We start from the raw sequence: 20,885 nt of genomic DNA, 5'->3' as shown, positions 1-20,885 counted from the left end.
ACTTATTCATTACAGCTTCAACCCTTGCCCCACTACTGGAATCAGAGCTCTAAAAAAGTGCAGAAGCTCAAAGGTAGTATTCTTTACAGGGTGAAGGCACCAAAAGTATCCAGCTGGCCAGGGACTTTCCTTGGACAGTAATTTTGGAGCTTTCCCGCCAAAAGTCAGTGCTTCACAGGGCCTTCATCCAATGGAAATCCAGGCTCGTCTAACCCATCTCAGCCTCAGTCTGCTGCCTTGCCCTGATTGTGACCGGGATGAACCTGGTCTCTGTTTCCAACCCATGGTACCTCAGGGTCAGTCCTAAACCATACCCTGGTCGGCCTGGAGTCAACAGTTACATGTGATTGGCATTTTCACTTTTTGGTGCTATTTTTATGTAAAATTTTAAAATGTCAGATCTCTGGTTCCCCTTATTGGATTTCTGTTGTTTTGGTGTAGGATTATTCATTAAACTATTCTCTATTTTTTATAATTTGGAGTGGGATTTTTAGTGTGTTGTGCTTTCAACTTTTTACCTGTTTTGGTACTTCGAAATGCTTTACACATTTTCTTAGGGTACGTCTATCTGTTCAGTGGCATAGCCACCCGGGCTGAACTCAGGTTGAAATTGCTGAAACCTTTACTGGGCCTAACAAGCATAGCACCAATATTACTTGTGAGCCGCTGAGCCTCTGCCCACACTTCCAATAACTTAATGGCATGTAATGTGGTGTTTACATGAACTCTGAAGTGCAGGTCAGCCCTCTGGGCCACTCCACCAGGTTCCTGATGACAGTGGGAGGAAGAGAGGATGCGAGGGCTGTACGACTATCCACCTACAGAGTGTTGTTTAAAAAAAGCAACTCTTTGTAGATTGATGTCTGAATTGTGTGTGTGAGGGGCGTAGTTGAGATACAATCCCCTACACATTCACAATCCTTTTTATTTAGCAGACATACTGCGTATGTCTCAAGCAACACAGCATACATTTTACAATGGTACACATCAGTGCATTTCAGAGGCCAATGAGGAGCCACACAGAGCTGCAGGGACAGGATCACCAGCACTGCCCAAGGTTCTGATAGGGCCGTGCTTCCAGTTCTATCAAGAAGATGGGAAAGGGTTTGAGGTGGGTGTTCAACTAAACCTGGCCCTGCAGCTATGTCTGGCTCCTTGTGAGGAATCATGGCTTGTTGGTTCTAATGCCCAGTAACAAATTCCTGTTCTGCCACTGCCATGGAGCCTTTGAGTTTGCAGCAAAGGAAGATAGGTAAGTAAAAAAAGTCAGTGCTGTTTCTCTCTGCATGTGTTTAGTAAAGTGTGTCTGTGAGTAACTGTGAGAGAATCAGTGAGTGATTGGTAGTTTGGTGTGTTTGAGAGGGTCAATGAGAGTAAAAGACTGAGAATCAATGAGTGAGTATATGTGAATAAGTGACTGTAAGAGCCAGGGAGTGAATAAAGCAGCGTGATTTACTTAGAATGCCTAAGTGAGGGGGAGAGTGTGAGAGGGAGCGAGGTGGCATTTGGGATGCTTCTATCAATGGTGCAGCAGATGCAGTTGCACCAGGGTGGAGGGGCCCTGGTACAACTGAGCCTGCAGTATCAAACACACAGAACACCTGTACCCCAGAAGTTCAAATCAGAGTCCCTATACACCAGGAGTTATGAGTGCAGGTCAGTGACTGTAAAAGTGTAAGTGTGTGCAAGCACATTTGTGAATGGGAAACATTGAGTGTGAGTGTGTGTGGGGGCACCCAAGGCAAATTTTGAAAACAATGACGTTAATTCTTACAAATACTATGCCCCACCACTTTCAGGGATCACCAGCTGCCATTGCATCAGAGATTATTCTGACAAAGGCCATCCAGTATCACATGCAATGCAAATGCCTGACGTAACAAAATGATCCCCAATGTTGAGGTCCTTTCTGATTTCCACATGCCCCCATGCCATAAACTGTTATGAAACATCAAAGTGTTGATCCCCTTTGTGAATGATGTACTTTGCAATTCAATTCATATGTATGTTGAAGGAATACAAATTCAGATGACTGTGTAAATGTTCTGTCATATAAATGGAAGATGCGTAATATTGTTAGAGGTTTTGGGCTTCTATTGGAAGTTTTTGACCTGTTACAAATTCTATATAGTGAGAAGAGCTGGGCTTCTAGAGCCACCAAATAGTAAAATGCAGTCAGATTTTTACTACAATAAATAAGTATCCCAAAACTCCACAAGAAAATTCACTCAATGTAAATTGATAGGTAAACATATTGATTGTATGCAACATCAAACTCAGACTAGTAAGCAAGGCTATGTTCTGACGTTTTACCAAAATTAACATCTTATCAGATTTTTTGGTCCAGTGGAATCACAGGCCAAACTGTTGCTGCAGGAATTGAGCTCAAGTACTTTTTAGGTTTTGCATGCCCAGCGCTTGTGCTATGCTTGTGAAATGTATTATATTTAATAATATGAATCTTAAAAGAGAATTACATCCTGCCCCACCTTGCTTTCTTTGCTTTTCATTGGTCCCTGTGCATGTCACTTACTTTTTCTCCAATTCTATTGGCTGTAGCACTATTTCCTGCATTTGCCAATGCTTGTTCCTCATACTTGCGCTTATCAGTGTCCCGAGGCCCCGGTACTGTGTTCATCCGCTGCCTGGGGCAGTGTGCCCACAGCAGTATCTGTTTCTTTTCACCTGAAGGAGGACAGGTAGCATTATCAGTTACAGGGAAGTGGAACATTCAGCATTATTTTTAACTGGGAACGGGAAACACGCCTTTCCTCTCATATGGATTTAACATCGCTGGGACTAAAAGAATGGGTCCTCTACCGCCGTTCCTGACCATCACACCAACGTCTGGTGAGGGTGAGGTGGACACAATATCTATATCCCTTACTGGCAGGAGAAACAGCTCCCTAGCATCTTGTGCTTCACTATTTGATTTCCATTGTCATGACTGCAGAGTTCTCACAGCTGTGTTTTGCTATTTGTGCGTTTTCATCACTTTCTCTAGTGCAGTTTCTACATAATCCTGTATATCAAGATTAAACAGTTTTAGCGTCATCAATGTGTTATCCCTATTGGTTAGTAAAGCCCCCCACCCACCCACAAAATTGCTCTTTGCGACTTAGGTCTTATTGGGTTTTAGTTGAATAGTAGACATGTGCAAACATTGTTGTACAGCCAAAAATTGATGTGTTCAATCCTCAGCACCACCCACGCCCCACTCTGGCAGGCCTCCAGGTACCAGGTACACTAATATGCCTCGGAAGGTGAGATGAAATGACAAGTTGAGCGGTAAAACAGTTGTGTTTACCTCAGACGTGCGGGCTTGTTGAACTTCAGCTGTTTTTAGGGTTGAGCCTGCGTTGCATGCGCTCGCGCATGCGTTTTGCAGCAAGACTCTTTTGTATTTAGAAAAGGGCTCGGAGCCCTGTCAACTTCACGTCAGTGTTTTTTATTGGTTGGTGGGCTTCCCTAATAAAATCTGCTTGCTTTCATTAGTCAAAGGCACGCATATGTCATGCCTTTTCCGGTGGCTAGCCCTCCTCCAGCGCAGCGACCAAGTACAGAAAACATGCGAGGCTCGCTGTTTTCTATCGGGCTCGTGTACTTTTTTCTCTAATTTACGAGTCCGATCTCGCTTGGCAGAAGTCGAGCGCTTTACATACTTGATTTCACTTTTTCGGGTTATGGACATAAATGCACTTTTGCCCGATAGGTGAAAAGTCGAGTTAGGAGTTTACAACGCGATCAGCTCTAACATGAGCAAACGCGAGACCCGATGCATTGTAAATGCTTGTTTTTACAGCCAGCATAAAACTGATTCTGCTTTTAAGGTCCGTTCCGTCTTCTGCTATGGGACATCGATTTCAGGCATCCCTCTACTAAGAGAGAAGGACTAACTCATTTATGGAAGCTTTATTTCTCAATATACATCGCATGTTACGTAGATGCCGAGTCTGCATTGTAACAAACTAATGTTATAAAGCTAGCTACTGTTATAGTTGCATGGCTAAACAAAGTCGAAAGAAACAATTTTTTTCTGAAAGATTCAGTGCACCTTCAATAACATTAATTATACAACCTGCATCATCGCACCAGTCATTGCTTGTGATAATATTACCTCCAGGCATGAAAAATACCAGCTTCAAGTTTTCAAGTCTGGGGTTGAACGTAAACTTTAAGATTACAACATTCAGGGACCAAGTTCGAGATAGCTGCATTAATCGAGTGGAAAGCATCAATTAGATGCATATCATCTCACTGCACGATTCAGCACAGGGTTGACATTATTTCCACCTGTAGTGGGAAACGACAGAGTCCCTTCTTGCATGCCCTCATAACTCATAATGTAGTTTCATTAAGTTATATTGCACAACTGCTCACCAAGCTAAATCTTACAACAAAAAAAGAATGTTTATCACATAGGCGAAACCTAATGCATTTGCCAATACTTGTTCCTATGGCAGCCAAGTTCTAATTTTGAAATCTGATGAAGTTTCACGCTCCCCTTGAAAAGTCGACATGGGTTTAACTGAGATGGCAAACAAACAACATTAAAACAGCACCCAACAGTTTACTGATATTCTCCAAATGACCCTATAAATACATCATTCTACCCAGAACCCAATGACACTCCATCCTGGAACCCTACCAATAGAACTCAGCAGAAAAGGCAGAAAATAAAACACCCACTTGCAGTATAATAATCACAAACAAAACAGTATAAACGCATACAACATTGCCAACAAAGTTACCAATAATGTAATAAGATAAAAATGGAAATAACAAGACTTGGGTAAAAAGGCAACCCCATCGTCCACTAACATAACATAGTCTGCATACGTGCAGTTGGATTAATACTCATCTTGGTTTCCATTATAGAGATTAAAGTTGTAGTTACAGAACTCCCAAGATCAGCATCATCTTGATGACCTTTGACTTTCTTTTCACACATCACCAACCGGAACATACACCACCAATCTCCCATTTGTACTCTTAACACACTGGATTTGACCTCCATAATTTCAAAAGGTCCCATAAATTTGCTCCCCCCTTTCTTGAAAAATGTTTTTTTTTAACCCAGATCTTGTCACCCACACAGAACAACATCTTCTTCACACTGCATTTCTCATCAAACCTAGTTTTATAATTTCCACAAATGCATTCATGGTTTCTACATTCCTCCCTCCTGCATCTTAACCAACCTGTACGCATTTTGGTTTCTCCAGCCCTTCCTCTCAAAACTCTGAACAACATTGGGAATAGTTCTATTTGCCCACGTTTCTTTTTGCAACTCCTTCAGGGAGGTTTTATCAACCTTTCCATACCTTCCACTAAATAATTCGCTTAGTGAGAATAAAGAGTAGTTATCATGTGTTTCACAGCCATCCTGCATCACTTTAGAAGTGAGCTGCACACCATTGTGGGTTAAGATAACACATACCTCCTTAAAGAAATCAGTCGCCATCTGAGTAGTGACAGTATTGACAGAACTCACAGAAATCCATTTGGATATATAATCCACCAATACAAGAACAAACCTCTAAGCAGTACACAGCAGTTTGAAAGGACCAGCAATACCCAAACCCAATTTACGTCCAACTTTTTGGGTACGACCATGAGTGACAAAGGCATCTCCCAACTCACAACAGGTGGACTATGTACAATCCTCCACTACTGATTTGATCAAGCAATCCATCAGGGGCAACCAATAACTTTCACAAACTCTAGATTTCATCGTATTCCTCCCAAAAAGTCCTTCATGGACCAAATTAGTTACCTTATCCTGCAAACCCACAGGAGGTACAAACCTGTAATCCCTACACAAAAACTCACCATCCACAGACGATGCATCTCACACTGACTAAATCCCTTCATCTTCTCCTCTAAGAACCTCAGTTCTGGCCACCTTCTGACAACATAATCACAAACTAGAGACACAACACCATCCACTTCTGCTGCCTTTTTTTCAATTCAATCTTGAACAATGCACTTTCATGCACCCATCATACACTGTTTTCTTTACACCTATACCTCAGACCCTATACAGGCAGGCCGGACAAACAATCAGCTATGAGATTAGATGACCCTGCTATATAGTCCATCTGAAAATTAAAATCTTTGACTCTATCCATCTATCTGTTGATGCATGATGTAGCCTTCTCACTGCCTTTGCATGAGAACAAAGCAACTAAAGGCCTGAGATCAGGTCTAACCACAAACAGTAACCTCCACATATCAATACCTAAAATGATGGATGCCTCGTGTGCAAGCCAATGCTTCCCTTTCCATTACGGACTAACTCTCCTCTGTGCTCTTTAATGCTCTGGAAGCAAATGACACCAATTTCTCTTCACCATGTAACTGGTGGTAAAACACAGCACCCTAAACTCTCACACTTGCCTCAATGTTAAATATGTTTTTCTTGATTACATCAAAATGTGCAAGGGTAGGCAATTTTCTAATTAACCACTTTATGGCCATGAAAGCTTCTCTACATTCAGTAGACCACACACACATTTAACTCTTTTTGAGCAAGGTTGCACAACACTTGCAAAATTTGAATTTATTGTAATATTCCTCCAGACACAAAAAGAAACATACTTCATCTTTATTGGAAGGCTCTGGTGCCGCTACAATCAACTTAGCTAGATCAGGGTTGGGACTAATCCTTTCACTAGAGTTCGTATACCCAAGATATGCCATGGTAGCTGCTCTGAATTTACACTTTTCCTTTTTTGGAGACAACCCAATCCCATTTCTTCTTTCCAACACTTTAAGAAGAGCTCTATCATGATCCCCTTGAATCAAACTGTAGACAAGTACATCATCCTGAAACACTTTTATCAGGTCAACCTCTTCTAATACCTTCACCATGAACCACTGAAAACATACTACAGCCAATGCCAGACTGAAAGACATGAGAAGGAAATGGAAAGTCCCTGATGGTATAACAAACAATGTTCAATACCAGGATTCTTCACTCAGGATCATTTGATGGTATGCAGTTGCCAGATGCATCACAATGAAAGCACATGCCCCTATAGACATTAATATCTTTTGACTAACATTTGGCAAGGGCTGTCTATCAACCCAAATATTGTTTTTCAGGTCATATAAATCTATGTACATTCCTACACTCTTACTATTGTCTGTTGGTGCCAAAAACACTGGAGCTAACCGCTCTGAAGACTCAATACTCTCTATCACTCCTGCTTCAAGCAACTTGTCTACTTTCAACTTTAAGTGCATTTAGCATGAGATGTGTTAATTTCCGAAACCTATGTACCACTGGCTTTGCACCACTTTTAAGAATTAAGCAGTGTTCAAACCCCTCCAGTTGTCCCAGTTTTTCTAAAAGACTTCTGACAACATCTCAACTATATTTTTTCCACCTCAATATCATTTACTAACATAATCTGTTTCCATGCATTGAGATTGAGGGTTGACACCAAATCTCTTTGTTGTCTCCACCTAGCAGGCAAACTCCTCTTTTAGCAACGTAAATGTTCACAAACCAACTATGGCAAAAATGGTACTTCCGTACCCAAATGAGCTGATGTGTGCCTCTTCGATTTTAATACCTTCACAGCCAAACACTCTGTATCAAATATGATCACCAATCAAAGTATATGTTGAGCCAGAATCTGCAAGAATGGTGAATTCCTTTACCCCTATTATGTTCTTGCACTCTGGACTGATTCACTTGTCAACATCATACTTGCTGGACAGCTGTTCACTGCCTTGCACCCACCAGTTTCGCTGTTCCCATTTTCAACACTAATATTCTAACCCTTCATCAATTCACTAATAGTTAAAACTATATACTTCACACCATCCCTCAACTAATCCATCTGATGGTCAGTGTCAGAAGATCTTTTGCAGTCTCTGGCAAAATGCCCGGTTTTGCCAGACTTCCTGCATACTGAATTCAAAGCAAACAAATTTGGATTATTTGTTGTTTATTGATTACTACCACAATAACATATACATTTGTTCATTTGAATGTTCATAGTGAACTCCTTAGATAAAGGGATTCCTATTTTCTTCTCCCTTATCATTCTGGCTACATCTGCACTAACACAATCATCTTTTCTAATCTTTACCCAACCAGCAGTATGTTTAGTACCTTCGATTATGGCTATAGCATCTTTGAGGTTAGGATCCATCATCAACAATTTTTCCTGCCCTCCAATGTTATTCGTGCAATGAACCAATTGATACCTGATCAAAGAGTCAGTTAACTCTCCAAATTCACATGGTCTAACAAGGTTGTTTACATAGGCCACCTAGTTATCAATACATTACATTTTGCCCTGCTGGTGTGTTTAAAATGTGTGTCTTTCTACCACATTTATCTGGGTTCCAAAATGTAGTTAAAGCATCCTGGCAGATGACAGACACATCTCTCAGATCCCCCTCAGCATTTTTATTTCCAGTTTCCTCTAAACTTTCATTAATATTCCTCCCTTGTACTCCAAGATTATTAGTAAAACACCTGGCTTCCTGAATGCCGAAATGTCTCTCCACATATAGCCACTAAGTAAGAATCAAAACATTTTTCCACCTTAGCCAGTGTAATGTGGGGTCCTCAGCAAGCACTGATGCACTGATTCCCAGGACACCTCAGTGCTGCTGTGCTTTCTCTACCTCCAAGATGGCACTGGAAACATGTTGGGTGATGTTGCATGTAGCTCAATAAAACAATCCAGGCACTTCATAGGAAACAGCATCAGCATCCACGGCCTTAAGAAGAACGCGTGCACTGGCACAAGTCACGGTACACACCAACAAGATATGTTAAATTGCAGTGTGTGCTGCCACAAATAACACCTATAAAGAACATGAGATTATGCTAAAACATAGTGTTTCTCTGGATGCAAAATGGGTACACAACTCACAGTACTGCTAGCAAAGTCTACTGTTGTGATTGGAAACTGGATTTGATGTTGCTCTAGAGACCTGCCACGAGAACTTTCAATCATTGTCAAAATAATTCTACTGGAGATTCACTCATGCTCCACTTGTAAAGTAGACATGGTGGAACAGGTTGTTGCTAACAAGGATTTAACTGAGGTGGCAAAAAAGTAACATCAAAAGTACCCAACATTTCACTGGTCTTCTCCAACTGACCACTTCTAATAATACGTCATTGTAATTCTACCAAGAACAGAATGATATAAGCTCGCTCCACCCTGGGACTCTCCCAGCAGAGATACGTTGAAAAGACAGAACATAGCACAATCACTGTTTTCGTTCACATGGCCAGCCCTTTCATGGAGTCTTAACTCCTTTTTTAAAGTAGTCAAGTTCCTCCAGAAGTCCAGATATAATGGTCTAGTCTTTTACTTTTTCTGATGAAAATTTCTGTTACAGTCTGTTCTATATAACTATAGAAAGAAAATAATCATTGGCCAGATGCTACTAAGTGCAATAACATAGTAATGCCAAATAGGGAGTGTAGGGGCTGCGGGCTTTAGGTTCTCTGTGGACTCCAATGTGAATTCTTCTCATGTTTCAATAACTGCATAGGACATGATAGAACTGAATAACCACAAAGCATGGGGAACAACGATGAGGTCGGATGGTCTTGAAACAAAGCAAGCGCTTAACCAAAAACACAACATATTCAAACATTACACCTCAATCAGTCTGTGTTTTTTCTGACACTGCGTTTGGATTTAACCTCATAGGGATTGTACTGTAGCAGACAATATCCTTCCAAATAATATTTTTTTTTATTGCTAATGACATGATATTAGCTTTTATATTAACAGCCCTTGCTCACTCTCATGGACACATCTCAGAAAATAACTCAATGGAGTATGAAAAACAGAAACTTACAACCTAATATAGACCTTTTTAAATTTGCTTCAGGGTTCAAATTATAGTAAATGAAATACCTCTGCTAAACCAGCTGAGCATGGTCCTCCTAGGTTTGAGCTCTCTTACTTTGAGGAGGGATTTCCCCCGCATGGTGATGCCTGCCTGGAGGAAACAGACGCTTTTGAAGAGAGAAATGTCTATAGCATCCACTCCACTATGCCATGAAGACATAGTGGAAATACTGTCATGAATCAGGGCAGTAGGCAGTTTCACCTTAAGTGAGGGAAGATTTTCACATTTAAAATGCCACAAAGAGGGAGATTCCGACCAGGGAACCACAACTAGACGCTGACTGCCTCGTTGCAGATGCTGAACCAGATCACAGGCCTTTGCTCAGGTATGAGTGTGTCCGTCTCCCTAGTGATACAGAAAGGCAAGCTGAAAGCTTAACATGCTGTGCTCTAAATAGAACAAGCAGAGGGAGAGTAGAAACGGTTAGGAATTATGATAGCTTTATTTCCATGTTTTACTCTCCTGGTTACTATATCAATCCTACTATGTTGTATTGTTCTGGTTATTGCGGCTCACGCCTTAATATCTAAAATACAGTTGTTTTATTAAAACATTATATAAAACTTATACTGTCTTTGTCATTTGTATATGAGACCATATTGTGAATGAGAGAGTTGGTTTGGATCTGAGTGACCACGACTTCCCTGAGAAGTTCCAAAGATGTCATGCGCTCGGCTGCCCAATCATTTCTTCCCCATGGGAGAAATGAGGCACTGCTAGTTAGCCGGAGCAACAACCGGATTTAGGGTGACAGAGTTCCTTACACGTGGGTCAGACTCAGTCCCCCACGTGTAAGGAACATTTAAAATGCCACAAAGAGGTATTTCCCACTACATTTTGAGAATTTTTGTGCAAGGGCCACAAGGATGGTTTTGGCAATGATCTTGTGTAGAAACAAACCCACTAGAAATGGAGGTTGTCCAAACCATACTAGTTTGTGCAGGTGTGAGTACCTTTGTGTTCTGTAACAATAAACGTTTATTATTTCAGTGCCAAGAGATGCAAGACTTGGGTGAAATTGCTCTTTGCAAATATAATTTTATAATCGGACATAATTTTTGCTTGCATCATATCTGCCAGATCTGACTACCCCTTTCTTAGCGCTTATGGTGGAATCAACAAGAAGGATTCCACCTTCCCTGCTTTCAAAATGAGGCAGGGAATGCAGAGGAGGGTAACGGGATGATGAAGTGTTGTTATCCTTTATAAAAGTCTCCTGTCTGTGCAGCCTACTGCTACGCTTATTTCTATTTGTGGGTTTGTAGTGGAGCTGTCTTCAAGTCTCTTTGTTACCATTTTAAGAAAAATACCTAGAGCTAGTTTTGGCTCCTCCCAAATGAGTATTTCTTTCCCCCCAATATTATTGAGGTATTATGCTGCCTTCTATAAGGTGCTTCTAGTGGAAGCATTATGGACTATTTCACATCTGAAACTTAGAGCCAGTCACACTACTTGTCACATTCAACTGTTAACTTGCTATATGCATTTTCTTTCTACAGAAAGCAATCCCTTTTTTATACTTTTTCTCTAGCATTTGCAAAGCAAATAGTTCTGGCTATAATGTCAATCAATTCAAAATCCTTTTATTTGGCATAAGACTTAAAAGTATAAAAACAATAAAATATACAAATTCATTTAAAAAAATGTTCCTATTACATACTACATTCACATTCACATACAAGAATTTCTAAATCTTGATAACCAGCTCTACTTACATAGCTCATTAATTTAAGGTTCAGATTCTTATAGTTTCATAAAGTGCAATGTACCAACCAGATTATCCCACAGACAATTTTGATTAGACTCAGGTCCTGACAATCTCATAAAGTGCAGTTTCCAATATAAAGTGCTCCTCATTTTATCATGTTTCATTAAAGCGTGGCAAAATTTTCTAGGGTACCATCGACTAATATAATTTTATAATAATCAACTATAATGAAAAACTCTTCATTCCTCTTTACTTCCTACAAGGGTCAAGTTCTTACAGTTTCATAAAATGCAACGTGCCAACCAGATTTATCCCACATACAGTTCCAATTGGACTCAAGTCCTTATAATCTCCTAAAGTGCAATTTCCGATATAAAGTCCTTATAATCTCATAAAGTGCAATTTCCAATATAAAATACTCTACATTTGAATTCTTACCTCAGTATAACGTGGCCACTTTTCTAAAATACCATCAACCAATATTGTTTTAGATTAATGAATTATAGTATTTAAAATTCTTCATTCCTCTTTACTTCCTACATCATAATGGACCCTATAAGTCCAATGAAAACACCTCTTAGGCTATTTAAAAATAGCCCCAAAGCGCAGGTTACATTTAAAAATCTCATATCAATGAGTAACCTAAGCATTTGGTCCCGATTAATTATATTATATTCCTTAAAAATTAGTTTTAATTTTTTTTTAACGCACTTCTAAAAACCAGTGGCAATCCAAAAGTAGGTGTTGCATAGTATATTTCTGTTGTAAGCCACATCTACATAAACCCTGGGTATCCTTGAGGAATGCTTTTACTGTGGGATCTCCATAGCCTGGATTCAGCCCAATTTGGAACTGTAACACTGAGTTTCTTAATCTTGGGTTAGGTAGAGCCGCTATATAGGGAAAGTTTTCTGGATTCCTCCATCCGACAACCATAGCCTGAGTTGATATTTTACTCTCTAAGTACTTCAGGTCTAATTCTCTTGCTCTTTCCTTCACTATTCTTCGTAGAATGGATTTTGGAATTTGTGCACCACACCATTGGTTGCCGGGTAAACCCAAGAGGGCACAGATCTTTTCAAACCGTCCTCTCACTTGTAACGCCCAATGTAACTCGCTTATTGTTATTTCTTTTTTACATAATCTTGCGATCTTACAATTCCCTTCATCTCTTATACTTAACCAGAACTTCAGTGTTGCTTGTAGTCCCTGGTAAGTCCATGCCATCATTTGACATTCTGCTCTTATAGCTTGTAACATACTTGAAGGAGGCAGTGAAAGCATACGCTTTACCCGAATGCTTTTTTCTGTCTCCCAATTTAATTTCCCAGAAAATTTTAAAACTTCCTGTAAAGAAATGGCTCCCTGTTGCAGTTACCCCCCACTTTTTGCCTAATACTGATGCTGACTTGACTGAGAAGTGTGCTGGGACCCTGCTAACCAGGCCCCAGCACCAGTGTTCTTTCACCTAAAATTTACCATTGTTTCCACAATTGGCACAACCCTGGTACCTAGGTAAGTCCCTTGTAACTGGTATCCCTGATACCAAGGGCCCCGATGCCAGGGAAGGTCTCTAAGGGCTGCAGCATGTCTTATGCCACCCTAGGGACCCCTCACTCAGCACAGACACACTGCTTACCAGCTTGTGTGTGCTGGTGGGGAGAAAATGACTAAGTCGACATGGCATTCCCCTCAGGGTGCCATGCCAACCTCACACTGCCTATGGCATAGGTAAGTCACCCCTCTAACAGGCCATACAGCCCTAAGGCAGGGTGCACTATACCACAGGTGAGGGCATAGGTGCATGAGCACTATGCCCCTACAGTGTCTAAGCAAAACCTTAGACATTGTAAGTGCAGGGTAGCCATAAGAGTATATGGGCTGGGAGTCTGTCAAAAACGAACTCCACAGCTCCATAATGGCTACACTGAATACTGGGAAGTTTAGTATCAAACTTCTCAGAATAATAAACCCACACTGATGCCAGTGTTGGATTTATTAAAAAATGCACACAGAGGGCATCTTAGAGATACCCCCTGTATTTTACCCAATTGTTCAGTGCAGGACTGACTGGTCTCTGCCAGCCTGCTGCTGAGAGACGAGTTTCTGACCCCATGTGGTGAGGGCCTTTGTGCTCTCTGAGGACAGAAACAAAAGCCTGCTCTGGGTGGAGGTGCTTCACACCTCCCCCCTGCAGGAATTGTAACACCTAGCAGTGAGCTTCAAAGGCTCAGGCTTCGTGTTACAATGCCCCAGGGCACTCCAGCTAGTGGAGATGCCCGCCCCCTGGACACAGCCCCCACTTTTGGCGGCAAGTCCAGGAGAGATAATGAGAAAAACAAGGAGGAGTCACTGGCCAGTCAGGACAGCCCCTAAGGTGTCCTGAGCTGAGGTGACTCTGACTTTTAGAAATCCTCCATCTTGCAGATGGAGGATTCCCCCAATAGGGATAGGAATGTGATCCCCTCCCCTCGGGAGGAGGCACAAAGAGGGTGTAGCCACCCTCAGAGCTAGTAGCCATTGGCTACTAACACCCCAGACCTAAACAGACCCCTAAATTCAGTATTTAGGGGCTCCCCAGAACCTAGGAAACTAGATTCCTGCAACCTAAGAAGAAGAGGACTGCTGAGCTGAAAAACCCTGCAGAGAAGACGGAGACACCAACTGCTTTGGCCCCAGCTCTACCGGCCTGTCTCCCCCCTTCTGAAGAAACTGCTCCAGCGACGCTTTCCCCAGGACCAGCGACCTCTGAATCCTCAGAGGACTGCCCTGCTCTAGAAGGACCAAGAAACTCCTGAGAACAGCGGCCCTGTTCACCAAAGACTGCAACTTTGTTTCCAAAGAAGCAACTTCAAGACAACTGCGTTTCCCACCGGAAGCGTGAGACTTTCAACTCTGCACCCGACGCCCCCGGCTCGACTTGTGGAGAAACAACACTTCAGGGGAGGACTCCCCAGTGACTACGAGACTGTGAGTAGCCAGAGTTTCCCCACCTGAGCCCCCACAGCGACGCCTGCAGAGGGAATCCCGAGGCTCCCCCTGACCGCGACTGCCTGACTCCCAGATCCCGACGCCTGGAAAAGACTCTGCACCCGCAGCCCCCATGACCTGAAAGATCGGAACTCCAGTGCAGGAGTGACCCCCAGGAGGCCCTCTCCCTTGCCCAGGTGGTGGCAACCCCGAGGAGCCCCCCCCTTGCCTGCCTGCATCGCTGAAGAGACCCCTTGGTCTCCCATTGATTTCCAATGGAAACCCGGCGTGTGTTTGCACACTGCACCCGGCGCCCCCCGTGCTGCTGAGGGTGTACTTCCTGTGCTAACTTGTGTCCCCCCCCCGTTGCCCTACAAAACCCCCCTGGTCTGCCTTCCGAAGACACGGGTACTTACCTGCTGGCAGACTGGAACCGGGGCACCCCCTTCTCCATTGAAGCCTATGTGTTTTGGGCACCACTTTGAACTCTGCACCTGACCGGCCCTGAGCTGCTGGTGTGGTAACTTTGGGGTTGCTCTGAACCCCCAACGGTGGGCTACCTTGGACCCAAACTTGAACCCCGTAGGTGGTTTACTTACCTACAAAAACTAACAAATACTTACCTCCCCAGGAACTGTTGAAAATTGCACTGTGTCTAGTTTTAAAATAGCTATATGTGATTTATTTGAAAAGTATATATGCTATTATGATTATTCAAAGTTCCTAAAGTACTTACCTGCAATACCTTTCATTCAAAGTATTACATGTAAAATTTGAACCTGTGGTTCTTAAAATAAACTAAGAAAATATATTTTTCTATACAAAAACCTATTAGCTTGGAATTGTCTCTGATTGTCTGTTCCTCATTTATTGCCTGTGTGTGTACAACAAATGCTTAACACTACTCCTTTGATAAGCCTACTGCTCGACCACACTACCACAAAATAGAGCATTAGTATTATCTCTTTTTGCCACTATCATACCTCTAAGGGGAACCCTTGGACTCTGTGCATACTATTCCTTACTTTGAAATAGTGCATACAGAGCCAACTTCCTACACTTCCACTCAATATTGAAACTGGGGACGTACCATAGCATTAAAGACAGAAATAACCGGCTGGAAGGAAGGGCCCCCATGTTTATTATTAAATTGTTTTAATCCCCAAATTGATGATAGAGCTTTATTTTTTAGGGCTTCAGTATGGACTTTCCATCTCAAATGTGAGTCAAACCATATACCCAAATATTTGTATTCTTTTACCTTCTCTATTTTTTCTCCTCCTAGAAGGTAAGTAAATGCACTTTTCTCTTTCCCTATAGACATTATTTTCGTTTTCTCCATATTTACTACCATTTTTTCTTTTGACAATGGGAGTAAAACACCTCCAATTTCCTTTGTAGCCTTAGCTCTATCATGTCCATTATCACTAGATCATCAACATATAATAAGCAGGAAACATGCAAACCATCTATTTTTGGGCTTAAACCTTTGACCTCTTGTAATAACCCTGGCAGATCTGACAGAAATAATGAGAATAATATTGAGGCCAACACGCAACCTTGGCGAAGACTATTCTTTATAGGGATCCCTTTTGAAAGTGAGCCACTCGTGTCTAAAATTACTTGGGCCCAATTTTTTACATGCAGACGCTGAAGGAGAGATAATAAATCCAAATCAATCCCTAACTGTATTAACATATCCCATAATAATTTCCTATCTACCAAGTCAAATGCGGCACGAAAATCAACAAAGCAGCAAAATAGTCTGCCTCGCATTTCCACTGCTTTTTTTGCTAATGCCCATAGACTAAAGCAGTGGTCGATTGTCGAATGCCCTTCTTTAAAGCCACCTTGTACAGGTTTTTACAGGATTTAACTGAGATGGCAAAGAAGCAACATCAAAAGTACCCAACATTTCACAGGTCTTCTCCAACTGACCCATTCTAATAATACTTTTTCTCTAGCATTTGGAAAGCAAATAGTTCTGGCTATAATGTGATAAACACCATTTCTACATGCCTGTGTTTACACGAGCTTGCACGTTAGGCTGATACTATTGCATTTGCCAGTGCTTATTTTCACTGAATTTAGATGCATTCTCATATGCAGTACCTGAGAAGGATGGAGTGCCAATTCATATCCATACTCTTTCATTAATAAGCCTGAAAGTATGTAAATCCACCACAAGCTAAGCACATTAGTTGTGTATTTCACTGATTGATTGATGAGAACAGACTAATTACGATTACAGGCATCTTCTGTAACTTTCATAGCATTGTGTTTCTGTCACCCTACTAATTTTAAATGGCTGCCACAAAACAGTATGAGCCAGAGCTATTATAAAATCAAAATAGACATGTTCTTTATATTTAAATATGCACTTTATATTGTGCGATTATGCCGCTTTACAGCCATTGAAAGCACCAGTGCTCTTGGTGCTTGACGAGAAGGCTTGAGTGTTTGTACGACACCGGATTTTAAATTGAAGCAAATAACATAAAGAAAACAATCTGAGACATGTTTTTAGGGCTACGCAAGTTCAATTCACTTAGAATTACTGAAAAGGTCCTTCATACAAGGGTGTCAGTTGTTGGCGATATAGGGTAGACTTCATGTAGTATTCAGGCAAGTTCCTGAGGTGCAGCATTGTAGTCACATACTAGTTTTTGCAGTTTCTTTAAGAGTAGATTATTTGATTGCATCTCCACACTGGGGAAGGGCTTCAAGGGTTTTTTCCTTGTACTCATGCCACTGTCTTATAAACTATGGCCGGCAGTTGGTTTGTAAATTGTTTGACCAGAGATCTATAAATTGACGGAACACATTGAGAGGCCAGCATTTCCAGCTATCACATGGTATAGTGCTAGAATGCTGTGTGCATGCTGTGCAGCCAATAAAGTGACTTCAAGGCATTCTGTCCAGTTCAGAGACACACTTTCTGACTGTGTACATGTTGCATTGTGACAGTAGGTTTACTCATGTGTGACTCATACTGCAATGATTCACCGGTGCCATCAAGAGACATTCAAACAAAATTACCCGCTTGGTGAAATTGTAGGACTTGGTGTATTATTGACAGCTGGAAATTGGTTAATTTTACCATTGCATGTGCTGGGGCAAGCTAGAAGAGAAGACATGTTCCATGTTTCTCAACCTGCTTGATGGATGTGAGGCTGCCCATAAGGCTGGAGACCATGAAATTGGATTATCCGTAGTACCAACCTACAGCAGAAACTCTTTTTTTGGTGTCATTGAGACACAGAAAGCTCCATCTACTATGTGAGTTGCATGAAAGAACATAGGAGGCAATTAAGTATCTGTATTCAGTCACTAGTTATAGAATTGCCTTACAAGCAGATTCCAATGCAATGGGAATTTGATCAAGTTCTGCCGTGTACTAGAAACCCACCTGTTCAATTGATGTTTCCATTGGAGGATAGATAAAAGACTGTACACCCAGTCACCTGACATTTGCATAATCGAAAGTCAGAGCACTAGACAATTGCCAGAAATGTCAATCACGGAAGCAAATTAATTGAGCATGAACTGAGAAACAGTCAAAGGCAATGTGTACAATAGGTTTTAAATGTTAGCTATTGTTTTGATCTCAGATGAGTGAAACATTCTCGATCCAAAATATGTACATATTGTTTGTTACTCTAGTGGTTGATCTTTTACTAAGGGTTATACTGAATTAACGTGTGGTACATGGGCTTTTTGGTCCTTTGGCAGCTCATATCAGACAGGAAAACACGGGAAACTATTGAATAAAAAAAATATACCAACTGAAACCTATAGACACCATAGGACACCAATTACAGGTTCCAAGAATTTACTGATATCAACTGGAAATGTCTCCATTGTGGTTCAGTTGATGTTGAAAAACAGATATGTCAGTAGCTGGAATCAGTAGAAACTGCAGAACTAGAGAACAAGATTGTTCAGGTGGGATGTAAGAGATAGAACCAATTGTGTTACACTCTTATGCAGCATGTGTTAGGCAGCTCGTGATAATTTTTCACAATTGTGTGATTTCTCTGCTTCTAACATTTCCCGCCACACAGAACAAAGCATGGCTGTTTTTTTGTTTTTGTTTTTTAAGAAAGAACACAAAAAAGTTTACACTTACACTGCTATGTTTCAGCAGGTGGCACTGCTCGTCTGCAGACTTAGCATACCCATCCACCTTCGAAATTAAACCTCTCCTCCTCACCAGGACAGGCTTCCGTGAAAATTGATGGAAACGTTATTAATTGTATCCAAATACTAACAGGTTTTCCTGCTTAACTTGTCACACCTTTGTGTTCATGGCTCGTAAAAGCTGTCTTCACAATATAGTACAGCAGAAAGAAGAATTCCCATTGGTCATCTGAGCGGCAGGGGCATTGGAATACAGGAACGGCTAAGCTGAAATGTCTAACCGTGGTGCTGGCCCGTGTGCGTTGCCACCTAAACTCCTCCCGGGATTGAGCAGCTCAGCAGCCAATCGGAGCAGCAGCATCCAAGGGACCAGATGAAGGGATGGGCAGATAAACAGCAAAAACGTAAATCAACTGAGTAGAGAATACAATGACAGTGAAATCACACAGAGAACTTCCGGGACACGGACCCACATTGTTGGGTATCTCTCATCTGTTGGAGCCAGTCTAATGGGACTGGGGGAGGGGGAAGCAGAACGAAGTGCTGTTACAAGTGCAGATGAGACGTGTGTGACACCAGGGGAAATACATCTTAAAAAAGAGTACACAGACAAAAAAAATTAAACAAGTGCAACAGCAGTGAGATAGAGCGTGCTATGCACACGCGATGGAAGCGCCTTGAGACCCTCACGGGTGAGTAGTGGCTTTACAAATTCCTGATTGATTGATGGAAAGTAAAATACAAAGGGGGATAAAGCCCTCTCGTCACAAAGGCGAGCAGTCTGATAGTGTAAAGGCCGAATGTGTCACAGATTTCAGTGTTTTTCACTTTTGAGAATTCTCCACTATAATTTGCGTGGGTCTTTGTCTGGACTGCGGTGCATGATGTAGGCTTGTAGATGGATACAGTTTCACTGTAACAGCCTAATTTCCGCTCAGATTAGCCTTTGTCCCTTGAGATATGTCCCACCAGACACACCTCCCAACAGCAAAAAGTTGAAAAGGCGAGCATCATTCGTTAACAAAATGAATACATTGGAATACATTGTAAGTGCCCTAAAATATAAACGAACATAAAGGCACGGCACAGAGAGGCGAAAAAACTTCAATTAAAATGGTTAATTCTAGGTTTAGAAAGCAGGCAGGAGCCCTTGTCAGAGAGAGAGGGCTGGGAATGGGATACAGGGCAGGAGTTGAACGCCGGCGTTCACCCTGTCCCACGCAGCACAGCACAGAGGTTTGTTTAAGACTGCACAACTACTATTCAGAGACCAAAAAGATGGAATGCAGACACCCTCCCATACAAAGGCAATGGCAAAGAAAGACAAAGAAAATCTCCTTGTAGCCACCTATCCATCCAGGAGGCACAGCGCGCCAGCCCAAACAGAAAAGGGGAAATGTATATTTACCCAACTTCCTCTTCTATCTCTGAGATGTCTGCGAAAATGAGACAAATGACGAGTAGTGTGGCAGCCCCGAGCATCCAGCGCCTGCCTTCCAGATGCATGGCTCCGGGTGGGTAGAGAAGGGCGGCCGCGCTGCGAGTTCGGCAACAAAAGAGCTGCGCGGGGATTCTCGTGCTCGCCTTCTCCTCACAAACTGCTCCAACTGCGTTCAGTCTGCATGCGGTGGTCTGCGAGGCACACACTGCCCCGAGGAGGACAGCTTCCCTATTGCCTCCGACCCTCTTTCCTGCACGGGTCTGAGCAGCACTTCTTCCCGGTGTGTGCAGGCAGCTCCTTTTACCTTTCTGCGTGGGGCACGCTGCCGCCTTCAAGACCGAGAGAGAGAGAAAGGAGGTTCAAAGAACACGGGGGAGACCGAGCAGCTCCCTCTCTGCCATTCACAGCATCCCATTTCTGGCGCCTGTTCCTCGCTGCATGTCCCTTCTCTCTCTCAAAGTTTGTCTGACAGTGAGAGTAATGGCACCTCCTGGAAGGGCTGCTTCGAAATCGAGATTTGATTAAGTGACGCCTGCCTTCGCTGACATAGAAAGGGTGGAGTGGGTGGGTTTGTGATGTCTCCCCAGCCCTCTGACTAAAGAGACCGTAGGATAAGAATGGAAAATAAACGTTACAGGCTGAGTGGAAAAAATGGAACAAAGAAAGGAGGGGACAAGTCTGAGGACTATAAATAGGGAAGTAGGCCGACTAGAGCATTTCACCGCTCTTTAA

General features: G+C 42.2%; 1 protein-coding gene across 1 annotated transcript in view; it reads right to left on the bottom strand.

Annotated features, from left to right (window-relative positions):
* ST8SIA2 (ST8 alpha-N-acetyl-neuraminide alpha-2,8-sialyltransferase 2) overlaps positions 1-20,680 on the bottom strand; it is a 355,862-nt gene extending 335,182 nt beyond the window's left edge. Inside the window, exon 1 of the mRNA XM_069222746.1 lies at positions 20,121-20,680. Within this exon, the coding sequence (XP_069078847.1) occupies positions 20,121-20,218 (98 nt within the window). The 5' untranslated portion in view covers positions 20,219-20,680. The remainder of the gene's footprint in view (positions 1-20,120) is intronic.
* Positions 20,681-20,885: the final 205 nt, after the last annotated feature.

This window comes from Pleurodeles waltl, chromosome 3_1 (assembly GCF_031143425.1).
Source record: "Pleurodeles waltl isolate 20211129_DDA chromosome 3_1, aPleWal1.hap1.20221129, whole genome shotgun sequence".
Taxonomy (NCBI): domain Eukaryota; kingdom Metazoa; phylum Chordata; class Amphibia; order Caudata; family Salamandridae; genus Pleurodeles; species Pleurodeles waltl.
The sequence above is the reverse complement of the archived record's forward strand: the minus strand, read 5'-3'. Positions and strand labels throughout refer to the sequence as shown.